This window comes from Mus musculus, chromosome 1, assembly GCF_000001635.26.
Source record: "Mus musculus strain C57BL/6J chromosome 1, GRCm38.p6 C57BL/6J".
NCBI lineage: Eukaryota > Metazoa > Chordata > Mammalia > Rodentia > Muridae > Mus > Mus musculus.
The window spans coordinates 57,953,322-57,971,984 of NC_000067.6; the positions used below are offsets into that span (position 1 = coordinate 57,953,322).

Genomic DNA, 18,663 nt, shown 5'->3' on the forward strand with positions numbered 1-18,663 from the left:
GCAGTCGGACTCCGGGGCTCAGACAGCAGAATGTGAGCACTACTGCACAGCATTAATTTTCTCCAACCTCAGTTTTTTGATCCTTAAGAACTAGAAAAGACCTCCTTATGATGCTGTTCTAAAACTAAAAAGCAGTACATAAAACATGTGGAGATACCGGAATATATGGCCATACAACCAAAATAAATCTATTAGCAGGTCCCCTCTACCAGACGTCAACTCTCCACTTCCCAGCTAACATGATCTGATTAGGACAGATTAGCTTTCAACCAAGATTGCCTGTTGTTACGGCTCTGAGAAAGGCCCTCTGAACAGAAATATTACGGCTCTGAGGGGGAAGGTATCCTGGCAGCCAGGAGACAAGAAATACCGCAAAGTCACCCCACAACAAACCTCACACAACAAATTTCTTGAGAAGGAAAAGCCCGGAAGGTGGCTGCCTCTGCTCCGGTAAGCAGCAGCAAAGTGAGCATTAGACAGGGTTTATATGTTTCTTACCGGGCAATGCTTTCCAAGTAGAGATTTCCAGGATGGGGATTGGTGGGTTTTCAAGTCCTGAGCCTGGGCTTTTCATATTCTGTAGGGTGGAGTTTGGCTGCCTATGTCTGGAGGGCCTGGGTCCAGAGCCCGGCAGTTGGAGGTCTCAGGAACAGGGCCCGGCCACTTGCACGCCTAGGTGACGTGCACATTTTTCTTCTGATGACCAATTCCCAAATATCCTACTCAATGTAAAATTACTATCTCCTGACGCAGACACAAGCACTACTTTTCAAACTATTTGTACAGCTTACTTTTTTTGCTTTTATCCCTTCTTTCTATTCAGGAAACACATGACTTCTGGCAAGTTACACTCTCGTTGTAGTCTCAGATAAGAGTGTTTTTAGAGCTGGGCGGTGGTGGCACACGCCTTTAATCCCAGCACTTGGGAGCCAGAGGCAGGTGGATTTCTGAGTTCAAGGCCAGCCTGGTCTACAGAGTGAGTTCCAGGACAGCCAGAGAAACCCTGTCTCGAAAAACAAAAACAAAAAAAAAAACCCGCAAAATTTTTTAAACTTTTTTTTCCCACACAAAAGGCAAAAACACCACCCAAGGAAATGAACTAAAGTAACACCCTAACACCTGAGCATTCTAAACTTGGTCCTAACTGTTCATATCCATAACCAAACATCTACCACCTACCCCAGCCTTGCCACCCACGACCAGCTCCAGGTGCATTCTTACATTTACTTACTTTTCAAACAGCATGTGAGGGCACCCACACCCTCTAAGGAAGTCAAGAACAGCTGGTAGATGTTGGTTTTCTCCTTCCACCACGTGAGTTTAGAGACAGCCATCAGGCTTGGCAGTGGCAAGCGTCTTAACCATTGCTCCAGTCTCTTGAATGCGTTCTCCAGCACTCCATCCAAACGTATTCTTACAAAAGGCTCAATGTGTTGCATGCAGCAAGTTCCTTTAAGTTACTTGATGTAATAAAAAGGAGGCTAGTGATAGAATTACCCATGCTGAATTTTCAGAACTTCCCTTTTCTGGCCATCATGTACAAAACATGCATTTCATGTGTATCAGTGAATTTTTCTTATATGGCTTAACAATTTATAATTTCCTAGACCAAGTAATACATGTAATGGCCAAATTGGTAGGCCCAGGAATCCACTTGTCTTTAATTTTCAGGTTGTTTGAGGTCTCTACATAGCACTGTTCTGACTAGATGGCTGATGTATTCCAGGGTGTCATTATGGATCTTCAGTTAGAAACCTTTCTGCTCAGTTAAACCACCTTCTGAGAAACATACCAGTAGATATTTATTCAAAGTTGATTTTATCATTTCATGAATCAGCAAGACAAGAAAGTAATTTTGGAAACAGAAATAGAAACCCTACATAAATTAGGGTATAAATCAAAGTTAAGTAAGTAGTCACAGAAAAGTCACATTTTTGTGGAAATGTTTAATTTATTTAAAAAGAAGCATCATGAGTATGCCTGCCTCACTTTCTCAAAGCAATGCAATGCACTGCCCAGCCTCTGAGTAAGGAACGCCTGCTCTATGAACCTGCTTCTAGAAACACGGACGCACAGGGCTCATGGGAAGTAGAATTGCACAGTGTAATTACCAAACATAATATGTAAGAGAAAGTACACATAACTCAATGGTCATGAAAAAATAGATTAATCAAAAGATTTTGTTTTAAAATATTAAATTCAAGTTATATGGAAATTGTATGCATGAAGCATAGTGTGTAATCAGAAGGACCCAATGGTCACTTCTAAACCAACTAACGAGTTAAAAAGTTAACTTGTTTAACTTCCCTTTTTCAAAGTACTTCAAAACGCCACCAAAGTAAACTCCCATATTTTAACTGTTCCAAAAACCGTCCTAGAGCTCCTACCACATGCATTCCCCCTTGTGGTGCACAAAAAAGACACAGCTGCTAACAGAACAAAGTAAAGAGCCAACCTGGAAAATAAAATGGCCCAATCACATGAGATCGCCATCTAAGCTTTCATTGTATTCCTCCCCTTTCCCCCATCACTTCTTTTCATGTTATCTTTGGAAAAGAAACAACTAGGAGCAGCTGGTGGGGTCACACTTGAGACCTCTTCTGCTGGCTGCCACACTGTGGCCAGCACAGGTGCCCCTCTCCATCTGACAGAAACCTAGGCCCAGACCTCACTCCTACCCCTGGACTGTAGGAGTAACACTGAAGACTCTAACACTACTGTAAAAAGGGGAGACTTCTTACTGCTTGGTTGCCTTGGTATCAGTTAACTATTTAAATAAAGCTTAAAAATAAAAACCAGAAATCAAACTGCACAGAGACCACCTCAGGAAAATGCAAAGTAAACAGTAACCCTAACCACAAAGTCTCCCTCCTCTCCTCCCATGCCACGGCATCCACTTTTCCTGTCGTAATCCTCAACATCCACGTTTAGCTCTTCCCGCTCAAGAACACTGTCGGCATCAGCGCGCTGGAAGCTGTGGGACAAACAGGCCGTTCCAAGCCCACTTTACCCATCAGGCTGGTCTTTCCTGGTCTCCATCTGCACACCCAAACTGCTGGAAGCTTCTAGAGAGGGTGGCTGGGGGAAGCAGGCCTGGCCCCCTGCTGAGGCGGTGGGCAGGGAAGGCCCCCCACGCAGTGGAGTCCTCCTCAGCTTGATCACTCGAGGGGGTGGAGACTTCTTTTCAGAGAGGAGCACCTTGGCTGGAGGTGGGTGTGTGGCTTGGTTTTCAGAGCTCTGGGCATCGGGGGAAGCGGGAGCATGCCCAGAAGCCCCTGTGGCCACAGAGCACTGGGCTGCCTTTCCACAGCTGCCTCTGTGAGAGCGGTTTGCTGTAGCCTGAGAGGAGATCTGGGCAGCATTGGCAGGTGACACCCTCACTGAAGCAGAGTTCTTGACTTTAATTTGGGTACTTGTAGAAGGGCCCAAAAATCTGACTGGCTTAGGACCAGTCTTACAGTTCACACCTTCATCCTCTTCCCTGAGGGCTATCAGCCGCCTGGAAACACAAAAGCATTCTTTTCAGCATTTATACTTTTGGTAGCCAATAAAAACAGTCTCCGAAGTTCATGTTCAGGCTTAACAAAAAGAAGCAATGTTTATGGTTAGCATTACAGATAGCAGCTCAACTCATTCCCCACCATGGTCAACTGCAATTTAGCAAGTTGACTAAAGACTGTTTCTGCTGCTTTAAAAACTATCTTAAAACCACACATAATTCAACAAGTAAGAGTCTGGGGTGCTGAGTAAGACTTAGACTACCTACCACTCTGCTCCCAAGAGTTCTGCGGGACGCACAGGATAATCAAGAAGACTCAGTGCTCTTTCCAAGAACCGCAGAAAGGGAGTTCACAGACAAATAAATGTTACTCTCCAACTCCTGAGCTTTGAAACCCATGCCTACAAAGAGAAAGGCTTTGCAAGCCTCAGGAAAGTCAGTGTGCCATCTGCTAGTCGCTGTCACCCTGACAGCCAGTAGAATCTGCCTGCTAAGAGGCACATTTAGGGGAGACAGCTATTAACAGTCAAGCCCATGCTAGAGATAGGTATTTTTAAATTTGAAAAGTACTGGACAAATTACTCCTGAACTGAGCTGACCATTCATTATAAACAGCCTAAAGGCAAAAACTTGCCCAAACTGACCTTCATACCGTGAGGGTCCTGCCTGCCCCACCCTGCTCTCCACCTAGTTCCTGCCAGGTCCCTCCTGAGCCAACAGGGGCTATCTGTTCGCCTGTGGTACACGTCTTCTCCACAGTGCTGGCTGCCAGAAGCAGCGCAGCACAGTCCACACTAGTCCTTGGGAACAGAATCATAGTCTAGCTTCACAGAGCCTTCCACACATAGCAAAGAATGCCAATATAAAATACACACCACTTTAAACCCTTAGTGATCATAATTACACATCACTTTCCTTATCTTGTCTATGCATCAAGATACTGCTTCCCAAAATTCCAGGGAAAAGATCATTGACAAATAGGAGGTCACCATCAGCCACGCCTTCTGCTGTTTCCTGTCTGTGTCTTCACTGGACTCTACACCAAGATCTCTTTACCTTGGTACAACTGCCATTTCAGTAAAACATTCTTTGGGAGAAAGCTGCCAGCAGGATGAGTGCCAGTATCCCTGGCTTCTACCTACAGGATACCAGAAGCATCTCCCTTTCTGTAGACCACAACCCAAAAGCTCCAGACATTGTTAAAGAACTCAGGAAAGGGAGTTATTAAAAAAAAAAAAATCCTTCCCAGTTGAAAACCATTGTTCTAGACTCATCATTTGCTGATGGTCCAAACGACAAAATAAATTAATACAATAATATATACATTAGTAACACAATTAATGCCTTCTAAGAAATAAAATGTTGGGCTGTAGAGATGGTTCAGCTGTTAAGAGCACTGACTGCTCTTCCAGAGGTCCTGAGTTCAATTCCCAGCAACCACATGGTAGCTCACAACCATCTGTAATGAGGTCTGGTGCCTTCTTCTGGTGTGTCTGAAGACAGCTACAGTGTACTCATATAAATTAAATAAATATTAAAAAGAGTTTAAAAAGAGAACAAAAACAGCTAAAAAATAAAATGTTTTACAAAGAGATCTTTACTAAAAACTGAATCAACTTTGCTTCCTTGAGGAATCCAGAGGACAAAGGTAGGAGAGCAGCCTGCAGCTGTAGTTGTAATCAAATCCCTGAACAAGTGTGTGAGAAACAAAACACCCAACGCTGGGGATAAATTGAGACATTAAAAAAGAAATACAGAGCTGGAGAAATAGCTAAGACAGATGCAGTGTACTCAGATAAATAAAAAATAAATAAATCTTAAATAAAAAAAAATAAAAATTAAAAAAAAGAAATACAATCTTACAGCACGTAAAACACAGCTATAGACACAGCTAAAGAGTGAATATAATACTAATAATTTCATGGAACTCAAGAAAACATTATCAAATAGAGATTCTACTTGTGACAATGGAAAAGAAAAAAGAATTTCAGACTAGGCCATAGGAAATGCCCAGTAGAAGGCCTAAATACACTGTTTTAAAGACCTGCCAACAAAGGCTGGAATTTGACTTCTGGGGAGAAACACGCCCAGCACAGCACCCATCCCCACTCTCACAGCCACATTCCCCTAAGGAAAACAGAATTCACATCCCGGAAGATCACAGCACCCTATTTTTTCATAGTGTTGGTATCCTTTTACTTAATGAGAGCGATATTTTTATGTTAATGTAGAATATTCATGTAGGTGATGAAGTAGGCTGAGCACATTCACTTCCTGTTATGATGGTGACAGATTTTAAAACAAAATGTAATCATAGCTAACCTCTTTCGAATTGGGGCCATATGACGCAGGCTTCCGTGTAAAGGCCGTTCTTCCAAAGTCCAACACTCTATCAGCTCATGAGGCACACGCCAGTAGCTTACCCCTTGAAGATAAAAAGATAATTAAGAGAGCCATAGGTAAGCACTCCATCATCTACAACTGGCCAGTAGTTGTCTGTAGCTTGCTCCTCTCAGGTGATGAGCAGAGGTGTGCACAACAGAACCAGGATGTGCTTTCTAGTGGCTCCAGGACAGCAGAGTGACAGCTCATGAGCTGGGTCCAAGAAGAGCTGGCTTAGAACCAGGGCATGCTCAAGTAACAGGATGTATGATGGTTAAAGGCACAGGCTCTGCCCCTGCACATGAATCTCACTCTGTCACTCACTGATGTGACGTTGGCAACGTTACCCTCTTATCCTGAAGTTTTATTTCCTCAGTGAAATGCTAATCATCATAGTGTGTACCCTGCAAGAGGGCTGTGATCAATAAATACATTAATAAGCATGAACTGCTTAGAACAGTTAAGTACTCGGAAAGTTTTCAGGGCTTTACAGACAGTTGCAGTATTGGGAAAAGTATAAAGGATGTTACGGTGGTGGTTATACACCAGTGCTCTGTCTGCTGCACTGCGCTACTATGACCATCAAATTGGGAGTACCTGTGAAGCACCCTGCAAACCACTGTCGCCAGACATGGTTCAGTAGTTAACAGCACTTGCTGATCTTCAGGGAACGACAGCAAGTTCCCAGCCCCCATGTCAGCTGAGAAGCTCACAAAGGCCTGAACTCTAACTCCAGGGGAACCTGACAACCCGTTCTGGCCTCTGCAAGTACATGCATACATATGGGCACACACACAAATAAAATGTTTTTACCAAAATCTTTAAAACAAGAATAATCAAGCCAGGATTTTAGCAAAATTCATTCTGTATTTTAAATCTGATACACTTTGATTCAAAGTTTAAGAATGTATCCTTATGAGCCTCAAAGAAATTGAGTAGTAGTGAAAGAAATTGAACATAGAAGATCACATATTTTACAATCCCATTTATATGAAATATTCAGGACAGGTAGACACTGAAACAGAAGTTAGACTGTGCAAGAGAAAATGGAAGAGAGACTGTGGGTTCCCTCTGAGATGATGAAAACATGTTGGAACTAGACAGCTGGTGGTTGCTAACCAGGGCATATGCAACAATGCCACTAATACAAGCACATTTTAAACCAGTTCCTTCTACATCATCTGACTTCACTCCAATCAAAAACACGTAAAATTATACAGACATACAAAAAATACTAAAAGAATAATCTTTAAGAAAAATTGTTGGGTTCTTTACAATAACAGCTTTTAAGTCTCCACAATAAGATCAGTATCTTTTTTAACCATTAAAATTCTAGAAAACATGACTACCTTAGTAAACTGGCATATAAAATTTATATATAACATATATCCAATACTCAAGAACTCAATGAATGCCATTAAGGCCAACACTCTGGAACTATTTGACTATTATTTCCAAACCTATATATATTCTACTACAGAAGTATCCCTAAACCTGATTAAGTTCACCTGATTTTTCAGATTAAATTTATGATACAATTTATATAAAACTTAATTTTTAAGAGATACAGTTCAATGAGGTTGGACAAATGAATAGTCACTCATCAGTTGTGCCTAAAAGTTTCCTCATACCACTTCCCAGCCACCAGTTTCCTTTCTAAGCCTAGTTTCGTCTCCTCCAGAATATCATATACATGAATCACAGAATATTCATACTTGTATCTAGTTTCCTTAATGTGCTATAGCAAGATTTACCTACATTGATAAACGTGTGTGTGTGTGCACGAGCATGCATGTGCACATGCATGCATGCATGCTTTACTGCCTAGTAGGTACGCCACTGCAGCATGCTTTCCCTCTGGATTCTGAAACAGCTCACTGCTCCACAGAGCCAGGTCACCATGGTAAGTCACCATGCCCAACCAATGCTAGTGACTCTTTTTTTTTTTTTTTCATTTGTATTCTTTCTTATAAACATTTATTTTATTCTGTGTGTATGTTTGTGGGCACAGACATGGTACAGTCTATGCTGGAGATCAGAGGACAAGGTGCAGAAGTCAGCTCTCTCTTTCCACCATGTGGATTCTGGGATTAGCCTTGGGTCGTCTGGCTTGGGGAAAGCACCTTTACCTGCTGAGCCATCTCACCAGCCTCCTTCTCTTACACCTTCTCAGTGTAGAAGCACACACTTAAAACAGTGCCAGTTACACAGTAGACCTAAATAAACTCACATATATATTAAGTATATATAGCTAAGAACCATACTTGAAGTCACTAAGTTATAAATAAATAACAATACATAGCAACTCATGCATGGGTGTAAAGATTTGAAAGCTTCAATATCACCTTATGGTGACAGACAAGTGACACACTGAAAAGCATCCTTCTAGGAAGAGAGGGAACAGATGAAAGGGAGGGACAAACCAGGGATGCAGAGAAAGCAACACTGCCTTTACACTTTGTGTTATAATGGAAAGTGGGATGGGGACTGACTGCATGGTGAGGCAAGCCTGTAATCCCAGGACTTAAGAGGCAGAAGCAGGAGGACTGCTCCACGTCCCAGGCCAGCTACACTCGGCTACACAGCAAGCTCCAGGCCAGCCCGAGCTACAGCGGAAAACCTTGTCTCAAAAACTAGAAGAACAGAGAGAGAGAAAGAGAAAGGTCCACCTGTGTCCCGAGACACGTTCACCCCATACCTTTTCCTTCCCAAGCATCAAAGGCATCCATCATTTTCTTCAACTCGGCTACTGAGTAATAGCTCCAAATGTACTGAACGTTGTTCCCCGCCTCTCTAGAAACATTGCAAAAATGTAATGAAAATGCACGCCTTACGAATGAATGTGTCTGTGCATATCCAGCTAACACACTCAATACTTGATTAGCTCCAGCTGTTCCTGTGACCTCGGCCCAGGTACTCATCAATCACACCAGACTCTAACGTCAATCTCATCTCCGTTTAATGGTTTACTTCTCAATTCCACAGTATGGGAATACAGCAATATATTCTTAAAACACTTTAGAAAGCATTTCTGTATAACTGAGCATAGAGACACATGACTTTAGTTCCAGCACTGGAGAGGCAAAGACTGGTAGATCTGAGGTCCAGGCCACCCAGAGCTATATAGTAAGGATTTGTCTCAAAAACAAACAAACAAAAACTAACAAAATAAAACCAGCGAATTGCAGTTAGGAAAGATCCAACTGATGACATTTTCCTAGCATCATGCCAGGTGCTGGGATGGCTTATATAGATTATTGCCTATAAAGATTCCAGAAACAACAATAATCCAAGCCACCTGAAAACCAAGTATGTGACCCACTTCAATCTCCCACAGAATACACAGAAGACAGAAACTGTGTTAAGTGACCTGACCAGTACAAGTAAGTTTACATGGACATCATAATAGGACAAGCTTTAAGAATTTAACACACCCACATCACAGAAGCCTAAATTTGAAAGGGGCCAGGAACAAGGCACAGCCTGGCCTCCTGGGCCACTCAGTGGGCCTGATGACCCTAGGCTAGTGCACTTGTCCCACATTGTGGTCCAGGGGAGACAGGAAGCAGGAGGCTCTTCTTTCTCTTAGCTCTATAAAGGCCTACTATGACACTTGAGGCTCAAAGCACTGAGAGCCACTGTTCTTGATCCTGCAAAAGGCCCAGGACTGGCATCTCTGTGCAAAGGTCTTAAGTCTCACCCAGCCTGAAGCAGCCATGCCACAGCTCTGAGGGCTCTGTCCTCTGGGCCACACCCACAGCCTCTTATAGTTCAGCACAGTATTTCATTCAATAACAACTCTTAAAACTGTTAAACGATACCAAGCCTCTCTTCTGTACTTGTTCACGTTTCATTCTGAACATACCTTTTGAAAATGCTTTTACTATGAATCCTTCCTCCCAGCTGCTTATCAATGGCATCTGTCCCGTCAGTTTTTGTAGCATAGACACCAATAATTCTACTCTCACAGCTTGCACCAGATGTGTTAAGATAGTGGAGAACCCAAACTGTTGGTTTATTGCAAACTAAGCCATAGGAATCACAGAAGTCTGTTAAAGCCTAAAGCAAACACATACATAAACTTAGATTTAATTACAAAATAAAAGCTAAATGAGCTAAATTACTTCCATGTAAAGCTAAAATGTGAGCTGGTCACAAAGAGAAATAAAAATGTTATGGATTTTAACTTAGGGTATAAACATAAATGTAATAAGTTAATTGAAAGGAGGGTTTTTTCCCCTTTACCACACCAAAATATATATATATATAAAAATATATATCAAAGCAACAAAAATCCTCCACAACTCTTTATTTAGAGAGACTACTTTTCCAAACAGAATTGCTCTTTTATCTCTTCTTTTGACTCACCATCACCACTTTTAATTTTATAATATTTTCTCAAACTTCTCACTTAAGCCCCATAGCTGGTCCTTATTTTTCACTCCAAACTCCAACAATGACTTAATCAAATGAACTTGTTCTTCTATACTGCAAGGTTGCTATGGTGAGGTCCAACACAGTGTCTGAAAGCATCTGGCATTTACACACTTACGTCATCCACTCACTATCTGCTGAGCACTCTTGGGTCCTGCAGATGTGACAGTGAATAGGAGAGACAGTCCAAATACTCTGGGTTCACACCTAATGTAGAAGACAGACGCTGAGCTATCAGCACACCACGTAGTAAGCCCAGCTGTGCCAGCACAGGGGGCACAGAACAAGGAGCTCCTCCCAGGACTGTGGCGCAGCCGTTCCCTGGAAATGGCACTGCTGCTCTCCGTGCCTGCAGGACAAGCATCTTTGCTTTGTCCACTGTCGGAGCCTTAGTGCCTGGGAGAGCAGGTGATGTGAAGAAGATACCTGCTGCTTTATCTACTCAGTAATGAAACCAGGGTCCTCACATGTCTGGCGCTAAATAACTCCTCTATTGTCTTTAGCATTATGTGTACACCTATGAGAATTCCTAATTATACTACAAGGGCAAGAACTGACTCCATTTCTTGGTGCTCCACACTGTCCCTTTACAAAGCCATACATGCCACAGAACGTGGCATTTATGAAATAAACGTTATTTATAAAATAATGGATGCTAGCTGTTGGGATAAATGCAGGCATACTTTGCTCTTTTTAAAATATGAACCAGGAGACAAAGGCTAAGAGCTAGGATCAGAAGATGATGCTAACCTCTCTGATCTCCCGGCAAGACTTTTGAGCCCCATTCTGCTGTTTGGTAAGTAGCATTATGAAGACTATCACTTAGCAATTAAATATACGAAACATCAGTAGCAGAATACATACACTCATGCAAATCCCTAAAAGGGATTTTTCTGCTGCACTCCTAATAACCAACCATCCATCAGTTTGCTTCCTGAACTCACATCCAATTCTAAAGCTCCAATCAGTTCATATCAATTTTCAGGACCAACATCTGCCTAGAGAAATAATTTCCACATGTGCTAAATAGCAACAAATGCAATACCCATTAATAAGGCATAAATAAAAATGCTTTCAAGTCATGTGAAGATCTTTAAAGTGTGATATAAAATAGAAACATCTGCTGATCTTTAAGTGAGCTCAGCATATCTTAGCACGCCACACTGCCGTATTCACTACGTTAGGTAAGATTTTACTACTTAGCCTAAAACATACAAACAGTCTTAGTGAATGGTACCATTATACCCTCATTAACAATAGTATTTCTCTAATTTAAAAAGAACTTCAGAAGCCAAGTATATTAGTGTGTGCCTTTAATCCCAGCACTCAGGAGGCAGAGGCACGTGGATCACTGTGAGTTCAAGGCCAATCTGGACTGCATAGCCAGTCCCAAGCCACCCAGTGCTATATAGTAAGACCTTCTCTCAAAACAGAAACAACTTCAGAAGAATAGCTCTATTAAATAGAATCAAAAAGTGTTACATTTTTGGTGAGACACATAAAGTTAATAAAGCTTTTTGCCTAGAATTAATTTTGGCCTTTAAGAATGACCAGGAGTAATTAAGAAACACGTTCAAAACTGATTACAGGCTACCTTGCACTTTATATATAGGACATCACAAACTATGCAAAACAACATATTGCTTTGTACATAATAAATATGTATTTTGAAACTTGAGAAAATGCCAAGACCTTTTTAAGTTCTATATTTGACCTTAAAGAATATGTCTCCATCTCATTGGCCAAGTGGTCAGACAAGCTGTACGGGTAAGGGATGCCAAAGTAGTCAGCCTCCTCCTGCAGGGCAGCTCGCGTCTGCTCATCCGAGGGGGTCTGCACCTCCCCGTGCAGGTAGTCCAAAATGTATTTGAATAGATGTCCATCACGGTTAATAATGCACGCCCCTAGAAAACAGTTCCAAAACAGTTGTGCAGATTCATATGATGGTCAGTAAGAAGTCAAAGCAGACCCAATTCCCTTTACAGTCATGGGGTTTTTTTCTCACAAGAAAATTAACATGTAGTGTTAAAGTGGGTCCAAGTCAGTCAAATGAAGCTAACCTTCTCCAGCCTCACTGCCACAGCAAAGATGGGAATGACCTCTCTCAGCTTGGAAGTACAGAATGTTCTAAAAACTGAATTATTTGGAGGAAACACCTGTATTTCTAGAACACTGAATAACCCTGAATACAAGCAAACACCATGTCTGATTGTACAGGTGCTATATGCACAGGAACCAGGCTAAGGGGGCAAGTGAGACCGAAACCAAGCCCATACTTTGCTCCGTGTACCCTACCACAGAACCAGACCTTCCTGGATAAACAGGTCCCTTCTCTAACTTACACAAAGAAACTATGTGAGTTAGTGGGGAGAGAGGAGCTCTATATTCTCAGCCCCAGTTAGCAATGTGTATTCCAAGACCCAGTTGGCTTTTCTGATGCCATCATTATCATCCTAATACAGCCAACTGCAAAAACTCAGGCTTACCTCAGCACAGCTGGACCAGGACAGGCATGTGTGGCTCCACAGTAAAGAGAGTGTGTACTTGTCCATATGTCAACTGTTTCAATGTCAGCGACAACACATGCGGGGATTTCTAGTGCTAGGTGTGTACTACATTTGAAAGCACTGGGTTAGTGTCCCTTTGGAGTATGAGAATCTACATTTTAAAGAAGGAAGGCACGCTGTGAGGAGTGGTAACACACAGCCACAGGTCCCAGCACTCCCGCGGTGAAGGCAGGAGGACTGCTATGAGTGGGGAAGCCAGCCTGAGCAACTCTAGGACGTCCTATCTCCAAAATAAACAGTTTAAAACGGTTTTTAAGAACAAGAAATGCTTTGGTAGCATTGCATATGATTAAAGACTTTTCTTAAGACAACTTAGCAGAATTACAAAGAAAAAACCTTGGCATGATGGTAATTAAGGAATTCAATCCCCCCCAACACCTTTTATTTTTTTGCAGTGATGGACACTGATCTATCCATCCATCCATCCATCCATATCTATCTATCCCTCTCCCTCTCGCCCAACCCCCACTCTCTCCCAGCCTTCCCTGCAACAGCAGTTTCTGCCAGGTACCTGGCAAGCTCTCAGCACAGCCATCAGGTATTCTCTGCTTCCAACCACCAACTGCAGGCAAGGCAGTTTTCAAAGACCCCACCCATGCCCAGGACATCTCCATCCCTCCCCTGTAACACATGGTCCACTGTTCTGGGGCTCAAACAGTGGACAAAAAATATAGAGCTGTCTGGCATCCTTTTGTGCTGATGAAAATTCACTGCAGGTTCTGTGACTCCTATAGTACTCGAAAGAAAGAGACCACCCAGAGCTCTATCCTTTATGATGTAGTTCTCTGAATGACCCACAACATGAACTTGCCATTTTTCAACCACACACATCAGCTCACACAGAACTGTATAGCTAGGCCAAGCCCTGAGTACAGCACTGACGCTACAATGGCTGCTTCACCAGCTATGAGGAGAGTTGCTTCTCCAGGGAAATACTTGTTCTTCCTTGAAGAGCACAGAGAGAAGCTAACATAGAATTTGCCTCAACACCATCATCCATATTGTCGCATGAAAGCAACTACTTTCAAACTACTGCTGATGTCGGGAATTAGGCCATGGCTGGCATTTTGTACTGTCTCATGTCTTTGTCAACTTTTAGGAACAGCACCACAAATTTTAAAACTGGCATTTAGTTTCTCTATGTAGTTAATGAATCTCCATACAGCCATAATGAGCTAAGTAATTAGTAGGCTAATATAATACATTCCAACACAATTAATAAAATCAAAAGGAATTTAAAATAGACTCCCACTTTAATGAGCATTCGCTCAGGCTCAGACTTTAGACATTTACCAGATTCATCTGTTTTTAGAGGGAAACGACCACTAAACATAGATGCCAGCATAGAATCCTTAAAGCGGCACAAAGACTCTCGCCGGGCTGTGTAGATGCAGCCACCCACATTCAGCCGAAGGATATCTAGCACGTCTTCTGCTTCATGGCCTGCCATTGCTCCCTTCGATGCCTGAAGTTCTGCCTTAAGCATTCAGAAACTTTGAAACAGTAGCAGTCCCAGACCTCTGTAAAAACAAAGGACAAATACCTTGTTGAAAACAAATGGACAGGCTAATATATTTCAATACAATCACACAGACTCTATTTCACGTGGTATGAAAGGCGTCTGAGATATGCTGAGTTGGGAAAATCTGTGCCTGGGGTTTTATAAATAGACAGTAATATAAATCACAGCTGATAAAGTGACTGTTTAAAGAATTATACAAGATAATGCACAGGCAGGCACAGGTAAAGCAAAGGCAAGACAAGCTTATGATTTTTTGGCACTCACGTGTTTTTAACAAGTCTGAAGGAACCATCTAGACTGCAGAAATCAGTGTGTAACACAGACAAAAGGTTTTACCACTTATAATCTTTGGCTTCTTGGATACATCGTTTATAATCACTTTCTTGTTTCCTTATCCATAAGATGGAGGCAGCAATGATCCAAAGAGCTCCAGAGGAGTAATTAAGGTAACACACACAAATCATGTGGCACAATAAATGACAGGCCATGTATGATCCTACAAAATTTCCCTTAAGGTATACACTGAGGAACTTGAAATAAAACTTTGGAGATTAAAGAAACAAAGAGCAGAAATTAAGGATAACTGGAATCATTACATTGTAGTTAACTATATAATTAAGTAATATATCATTAACTGAGATCAGAATTCTATTTATGCCAAGGGCTAGAGAGATGGCTAAGTGGTTAAGAAAACATGGCTATTTTTACAAAAGACCCAGGTTTAATTCTCAGTACCATATGCCTTACAATGATAGTCTGTGACTCCGGTGATCTGATAACCTCTTCCAGTCTCTAGGGGCACTGCCCATCTACAGCACACAGAAACAAGGCAGGCAAAACACCCATGTACACAAAAACAAATAAAATGTCCAAAACTGAATTCTATTTCTACAGACTGCTCTAGATCCTTAGGTCACACCCTGTCTGTCATCCAGCTCCTTCGCTTTAAAACGGACAAGGTTGTGGGGAAGAGCTCTCTATGGAATCTGAAACGGGCTAAAAGACAAAGTTTAAGATCCTCACCCCTGGAAATCTGCAGCTTCTACACTTTCATAGTAAGTGAAAAACTTACTGCTAAACTCAACTGAATCCATGCCAATTCAGTGTTACTAAATGATCAACTAAAATCCTTCCCCACAGACACCAACTTCACCATATGCCATTATGAATCTGAGAAAAGGACAATAGACAAAATTCATTAGGAACCCAACAAGGTCCAGGCCTCCAAAAACACTTACTGGCGTGACCTCCTGCTGCCTTAAAGTCCTGGAAGTAGCACTCTAACCAATCATGAAGCAGAGCAACCAACTGGTTCACACTGTTCACAGACACCTGCTCTCTAGAATTTTCTCATGTTCGTACATAAAGATTCATCTCTTGCAAGATCTTTCTGCGCGGAATTGGTACCCCTGCACAACAAACTCTCATACAGATCTTACACCATGTGTTTAAATCTCTATTTTTTTTTAATTTTTATTTTGTCCATAAGCCCAATAAAAGCAAAGGCACTGCCATTCTTAGTAATCTCCATTTACTGAATGCTTATTGTGTATCTGACACTGTGAAGAAACATTACCTAATTCATAGAAAAACTTTATCATACAAATTTTACTGTCCCTACTAACACAGAACACTAGGGGCAAAAAATTCACTGATGTGTGTGGTGTCTACACAGACTTGCCTGATAATAAGCAGTGGAGCCTGTCACAACCCAGGGCAGCCAGGTGAACCAGAAGGGCCAGCTTCAGGTTCTCACGGATGCTCCCACAGACCATCCCTTTAACACAACTTCCACCTGGTTTAGGCCCTTCACTGACTATCAGCTGCCATTTGGGGACCGCAGCCCAAGGCCAGGCCCCGTGATGACACTCCTCGATGCACCCACTGAGGACTCTGTTGTGAGAAGGCAGGGTTCCCGCACGATGCACCAAACCGTCGAGGATGTCTGCTGAAAAGGCAGACTCCCGGCCACATCAGGGTCTGATTCACAAAGTCTGAGAGGTGGGGACGGGCGCCGACTACACTTTTGAGAAACACAGCTCATGGGGCTCACGCCCCTTCGCCACGGCTGGACAAAACCGGGAAAGATGGGGAATCACCAGGCCCCGCCAAAGTCTTCCTGGGCCAGCGGACCCCAATTCGGTCTACAACGAAGCCTGGTACCCAAAGCGCCCGTTTCATCAGAGAGGCCGGCCGGGGCCTCCCTCAGGATGCCCCGCAAGGCTTCGGGGCCCGCCACCCACCCGGAGCCCGGTTCCTCCACACCGGCGGGCGGAGCGGCGACTGCTTACTGACCTGCGGCCGCCAGTCCCTGGGCGCAGCCGCCCAACGCAGCCGGGCCCGGACGCGGAAGTAAGCCGTCGCCTACTCGGATGCTCCACGATTGGTAGAGCGGAGCAACCCGCGGCGCCCCCGTGCGGTCCCAACGTGCAGTGCGCCAAAAGGGAGGCCTCGCCCCGGACCCGCCCCGCCCACGGGACGGCGGTGGCCACGCCCCAAGAACGTTCCTGAATTTTCCCGGAGTCTAGGCCCCTCTGGTGGAACAGGATGTTTTCCAGCCCCAGGGGAAGCTACTCCATTAACATATTAGAACTTGGATCTACCCATTTGCATAGTTTGTGGCGTGCAAAGCTTTTCCACAAGGCACACTTTATACCTGTAAAAGATGGTGGTTGGTTTCTAAAAATATTTATTAAATCTTTGGAAATTTCATACATCAGAATTAAGATGGTAGTTTTATTCTTGTTACAGGAAGGAAAACCGAGGAGGGAGGACAACCCTCCATTCAACATTCTTGCACACCCAGCACTGTATTAAGTCGCTTGTAGAACTATTTAATTTCTTCTTAATAAAACCCCCATAACACTTAAATCTTCCAACTGTATAGGGCTATGTATTTCAAGATGAGTGAAACAGTCCTGTTTTCCGGGCACTTCGCTCCTTACTAGATTCTAAAGTCCTCTTTTACAGGTCTTAGGAAAGAAGCCAGCCAGAAGTATGGCAGCCTGCCCTTCAGCTAAAAAGTCTTGGGAGACAGGGAAGGTTTGTTCAAGCTGCCGTGATTTCTCACAGGATAGAGACCAGGCTCTGAGAATGGAGCGCTGGCCAAGACAGTGTCAATAGTTTACATTTTAGTATTTTTAATCACTGTAACCAAAAGACCTGACACACACAACTTAAAGGAGTGAGGGTTTATTTTGGCCCTGAGTTTCAAAGGTATCAGTTCCTAACAGCAGGGAGCATAGAGTCCCAACCCATGGGATGACGCTAGCCAATTCAAAGTAGTATTTCCCTAACAGTAGTCCTCTCTCCAAATGCCCACGTAGACACATGTAGGCATTTGCCTCACCTATCTTATCTGGGAAAAAAAAAATTCTGCATTTTAAGCATAGCTGATCGATCAGCTTTCCTAGTGTGGTGTGAAAGTAGACATAGACAATGAAAGAAACTGAATTGAGCAGTGCTGTATTTCAGCTTTATATGGGCAGTGAAAGTAAATTTTCTTATTGCATGAGTCAGGAAATATTCTTCAAAATGAGATTTCTTTTTTTTTTGTAACATTAAAATATGTAGTATGTATTCTTAGATCATGGACTGTAGAAAGCCCATGGCTGCCTCCTCTTCCTCCTCTTTGGGGCGGGGGTGGGGGTCAAAACAGACACCAATCAAAATAGTTACAGAGGATAATGGCTACCTCAGAGTAGAGGCAGGGCAACGTTGAGTTGAAATGAATGAAGCTTGAATGGAGAGTCCCTCACTGGTTGGTAGGACTTCACTCCAAGAGCTAAAAACGTGAATGTGTTCACTTTCTGAAGAGACTCAATAATAATATTTTAGGGGAAAAAAGAACTTGGAAATTGGTAGAAAGAAAAGAAGCTAGTATACCTGAGGCTGGGGTAGGCACTGGGATATAGGGAAAGGAGAGAGACACAAGCTGAACAGTTAGGTTTTTAAAATCTTTTTTATGAATGAGGGCTTTGCTATGTCAGCTGGGCTAGCCTGGCGCTCACTGTCCTCCTGCTGAGTGGTGGAATTACATCTGAACCAGCTGAGGCTCTTGTCTTAGTTTAAGCATAACAGGAAACCATTCTGGGCTGAAGCAAGGAAGTAATATGGGGTGTGTGTGTCTGTCTGTCTATAGACTGAGATAAGAATTTACGGGAAAGGTATACTATTGAAGCAATTAAGTGTTGTAATAATCTAGAGGAGAAGAGTAATAGCTTCTATCTGACCTGTGATGGCTACAGAGAAAAGTAGAT

At 42.8% G+C, this 18,663-nt stretch overlaps 1 protein-coding gene across 7 annotated transcripts; it reads right to left on the reverse strand.

Moving 5' to 3' along the window:
- Nucleotides 1–1,779: 1,779 nt before the first annotated feature.
- On the reverse strand, nt 1,780–16,820 carry Kctd18 (potassium channel tetramerisation domain containing 18). 7 transcript variants are annotated; one of them, NR_027630.1, is made up of 7 exons: nt 16,086–16,203; nt 14,176–14,402; nt 12,030–12,219; nt 9,747–9,940; nt 8,580–8,674; nt 5,822–5,924; nt 1,780–3,499 (listed from the first exon to the last, which is right to left on the reverse strand). NR_027630.1 is itself a non-coding variant. In NM_001159864.1 (7 exons), exons 2-7 carry the CDS (start codon nt 14,366–14,368, stop codon nt 3,007–3,009), a joined length of 1,290 nt encoding a protein of 429 aa, NP_001153336.1. In that variant the 5' UTR covers nt 14,369–14,402; nt 16,700–16,763; the 3' UTR covers nt 1,780–3,006. The 7 variants fall into 7 exon arrangements, 6 of the variants coding, with proteins under 6 accessions (NP_001153336.1, NP_001153337.1, XP_006496199.1 ...); NM_001159864.1 differs by lacking the exon at nt 16,086–16,203 and adding an exon at nt 16,700–16,763 and having other exon boundaries at nt 12,008–12,219; XM_006496136.4 differs by lacking the exon at nt 16,086–16,203 and adding an exon at nt 16,648–16,820 and having other exon boundaries at nt 1,802–3,499; nt 12,008–12,219.
- Nucleotides 16,821–18,663: the final 1,843 nt, after the last annotated feature.

Excerpts from the sequence above, each read along its gene's own strand:
- Kctd18 (NM_001159864.1), bottom strand. The coding sequence starts at position 14,368 with ATGCTTAAGGCAGAACTTCAGGCATCGAAGGGAGCAATGGCAGGCCAT. Across the intron at positions 8,675-9,746 it reads AGTAAAAGCATTTTCAAAAG|AGAGGCGGGGAACAACGTTC; the intron begins GTATGTTCAGAA and ends CAATGTTTCTAG. Across the intron at positions 3,500-5,821 it reads ATGGCCCCAATTCGAAAGAG|GCGGCTGATAGCCCTCAGGG; the intron begins GTTAGCTATGAT and ends TTGTGTTTCCAG.